Raw genomic sequence first — 3,648 nt, forward strand, 5'->3', positions numbered from 1 at the left:
AGATCGTGCCATTGCACTCCAGTCTGGGCAACAGACTGGAGTGCAACAGACAATGAGACTGTCTCAAAAAAAAAAAAAGAAATTACTTCTGCTCTGATGTGCAGAGCCCCATCTATACTGGACACCTGAAAGTTACCAGAGAAATACAGGCCAGGGGCCTTTGACATTGGCACTGAGAAAAGCATAGTGCAGAAGCAGGGTGTGTCTTTTTTTTTTAACCTGGGCATCTGTGATTTGAGGTCTTCTTGGAACACTTTATAACCCATTTCTGAACTTCTCCCAGGCTTCAGTGGAGCCACCTGTTGTAGCTTCTAAAACTCTGTCCTCCTCAGTTGTTCTCCCACCCATTGCCTTCACAGTTGCAGAGACCAAGATTCACTCACTCGACATTGGACCTTTAGCACCCAGGTCTCTCTGGCACAAAGTAAATGTTCGGCCAGGCTGGTGGAGTGACTTCTACTTAGAGAATGGTCCTCAACATAGGCTGCTCATTATCAAAACTATTTGGTCTTTAAAAAGTGTGACTCTGATGCTTCAGTCTGAGGTGGGTACCAAATACTTGCTTTTTTTTTATTTTTTATTTTTATTTTTTTTGAGACAGCGTCTCGCTCTGTCACCCAGTTGATCTCGGCTCACTGCAAGCTCCGCCATTCTCCTGCCTCAGCCTCCGGAGTAGCTGGGACTACAGGCGCCCGCCACCACGCCTGGCTAATTTTTTTGTGTTTTCAGTAGGGACGGGGTTTCACCGTGTTAGCCAGGATGGTCTCAATCTCCGACCTCGTGATCTGCCTGTCTCGGCCTCCCAAAGTGCTGGGATTACGGGTGTGAGCCACCGTGCCTGGCCCAAATACTTGCATTTTTAAAGAGCCTCACAGCAACTCCTGGTAGTTTTCAATTTACCTTAACTTTTATGTAGGAACCGCTTGTCCTGGTAGAGAGTATAATTTGTTGAATAAGTCTACTTTTTCAGTCAACATATACGGAAGAGACATCAATGAAAGAACTGGCAAACTGTAAAGCCCCGTCTCCAGGTGTGAAATATGGTCCCAGCGCACTCAGGGCGTGGGCCTAGAAGCTGATCCATGTCTCTATGTCTGTTCTGAAATATCCTGTGTGATGTGGGAGAAGGAGTATTGTCCTTAGAGATAAGGCTTGAGACTGGCTGTGCCCTTTCCTTGGGCAGCATGTAGGGAGAAAGAATGCCTGCCCACCCACAGGTACGTTACCTATGGACAAGGTGTAGTGGGCAGTTAGAAGGTGTTGGTATGTTAATCAGTCTTTTTTTGTCTTTTTTTTTTTTTTTTGAGATGGAGTTTTGCTCTATCACACAGGCAGAGTGCAGTGGCACGATCTTGGCTCATTGCAACCTCCTCCCAGGTTCAAGTGATTTTACTGCCTCAGCCTCCCAAGTACCTGGGACTATAGGTGTGCGCCACCATGCCCGGCTAATTTATGTATTTTTTTAGTAGAGACAGTATTTCACCATGTTGGCCAGGCTGGTCTCGAACCTCTGACCTCATGATCTGCCCGCCTCAGCCTCCGAAAGTGCTGGGATTACAGGCATGAGCCACTGTCCCTGGCCAATTGTCATAGCTTTCAGTTGGCTACCAAGTGTTGAGGTAGCATTGAGGGTTGCAGAAGCTGTGCTCTTGAAAAAGAGAAGAGAGTAACATTCTCAGAAAGCAAACAGTATTCAGAGTCCATGGGTTTTCTGGAGCTTTTTTCGTTTCTTTCCCAGGATGAAGTGCAGTGGTGCAATCTTGGCTCACTGCAAGCTTCGCCTCCTGGATTCACGCCATTCTCCTGCCTCAGCCTCCCAAGTAGCTGGGATTACAGGTGCCTGGCTAATTTTTGTATTTTTGGTAGAGACAGGGTTTCACCATGTTGACTAGGCTGGTCTTGAACTCCTGATCTCAGGTAATCCTCCCACCTCGGCCTCCCAAAGTGCTGGGATTGCAGGCGTGAGCCACCGCGCCCAGCTTTTTTTTTTTTTAATTTTACTTTTTTGAGACAGAGTCTTACTCTCACCGGGCTGGAGTGCAGTGGCACAATCTTGGTTCACAGCAACTTCTGCCTCCTGGGTTCAAGTGATTCTCTTGCCTCAGTCTCCCGAGTAGCTGGGAGTACAGGTCTGTGCCACCACGCCTGGCTAATTTTTGTATTTTTAGTAGAGATGGAGTTTCACTATGTTGACCAGGCTGGTCTCGAACTCCTGACCTCGTGATCCACCTGCCTCAGCCTCCCAGAGTGCTGGGATTACAGCTGTGAGCCACCGCACCTGGCTCTTCCAGGTGTTAATAGAGCCTTTTTCCTCTACTGGAAGCTTCCACTGCTTTCTGCCCCTTTCAAACTCATACATCATTGAATTGTTGTTTCCTCAGGGAAGCCTTCCTAATACCACTCTACAGAGGGTGTCAGACCCCCTATTATACTATCACAGCACTTTTCACAGTAAGGTAAATTACGTTTACAATTGTTGGATTGCCTCTCTGACTATGTTTGTTGAATAAATAAAAAAGGTGGCCAGGTGCAGTGGCTCACGCCTATAATCCCAGCACTTTGGGAGGCTGAGGCGGGCAGATCACGAGGTCAGGAGTTTGAGACCAGCCTGACCAACATGGTGAAACCCCATCTCTGCTAAATATACAAAAATTAGCGGAGCATGGTGGTATGTGCCTGTAGTCCCAGCTACTCAGGAGGCTGAGGCAGAAGAATCACTTGAACCCGGGAGGCAGAGGTTGCAGTGAGCCAAGATCGTGCTATTGCACTCCAGCCTGGGCGACAGTGTGAGCCTCCATCTCAAAAAAAAAAAAGAAAGAGCGACTTTATAACCTGCCTTCTTTTTCTTTTTCCCAGTGCTCCTAAAGTTCCGTACAGATAAAGGAAGAGATCCCAGTTCTGATACATATGAGGAAGATTCCGAGTTGTTGCTCCAGATACGAAATGATGTGCTTGACTCACTGGGTATTAGTCCTGACCTGCTTCCTGAGGACTTTGTCAGGTTGGTCTCAGTATTTATCACTGTTTAGTCTGGACAGATGAAGTTTGTTTTCAGGATTTGCCTTAATTTGAGGAGCTCTTTTATTAGACCCAAAGCCCTGCAGAGAGCCCCCTGCCACATTCTGCTAGCTCCTGTCGACTTCTGCCTCTTCACTAGAATAGCAATATATAAAAAATAAAGAGGGGGCAGATTCTGATTTTTACAATAAGTATCTTATATGCACATTCAAAATTCAAGGCAATATAAGATCTGTAAACACTATTCTCTACCTTTTTTCACTTTACGTGATCTTGTTATTTCTTGATGACATCTCCAGATCAGTATATAGTTTGCTCCCTCCTTTCCACAGCTCCTCAGTATTCCAGTGTGTGAAGCGATGGAGTTTATTAAACCAGTTGCCTGCTCACTCAAGTTGTGTTTTGGCTTTTCTGTTTTGTTTTGTTTTGTTTTGAGACAGAGTCTTGCTCTGTCGCCCAGGCTGGAGTACAGTGGCGCAGTCTCCGTTCACTGCAAGCTCTGCCTCCCAGGTTCACACCATTCTCCTGCCTCAGCCTCCCGAGTAGCTGGGACTACAGGAGCCCGCCACCACGCCCGGCTAATATTTTGTATTTTTAGTAGAGATGGGGTTTCACCATGTTAGCCAGGAT

General features: G+C 46.8%; 1 protein-coding gene across 5 annotated transcripts in view; it reads left to right on the plus strand.

Moving 5' to 3' along the window:
• The window catches only part of SAE1 (SUMO1 activating enzyme subunit 1), a 111,247-nt gene that overhangs the window by 90,638 nt on the left and 16,961 nt on the right, over positions 1 to 3,648 (plus strand). For 3 of the 5 annotated variants that reach the window (XM_011969761.1, XM_011969751.1, XM_011969745.1), the window contains exon 7: positions 2,857 to 3,001. The exons of the other annotated variants lie outside the window; for them this stretch is intronic. In XM_011969761.1, coding sequence (XP_011825151.1) covers positions 2,857 to 3,001 — 145 coding nt within the window. The remainder of the gene's footprint in view (positions 1 to 2,856; positions 3,002 to 3,648) is intronic. 5 annotated transcript variants of the gene reach the window in all.

The sequence above is a fragment of the Mandrillus leucophaeus genome, unplaced genomic scaffold, assembly GCF_000951045.1.
Source record: "Mandrillus leucophaeus isolate KB7577 unplaced genomic scaffold, Mleu.le_1.0 Scaffold120, whole genome shotgun sequence".
Lineage (NCBI taxonomy): Eukaryota > Metazoa > Chordata > Mammalia > Primates > Cercopithecidae > Mandrillus > Mandrillus leucophaeus.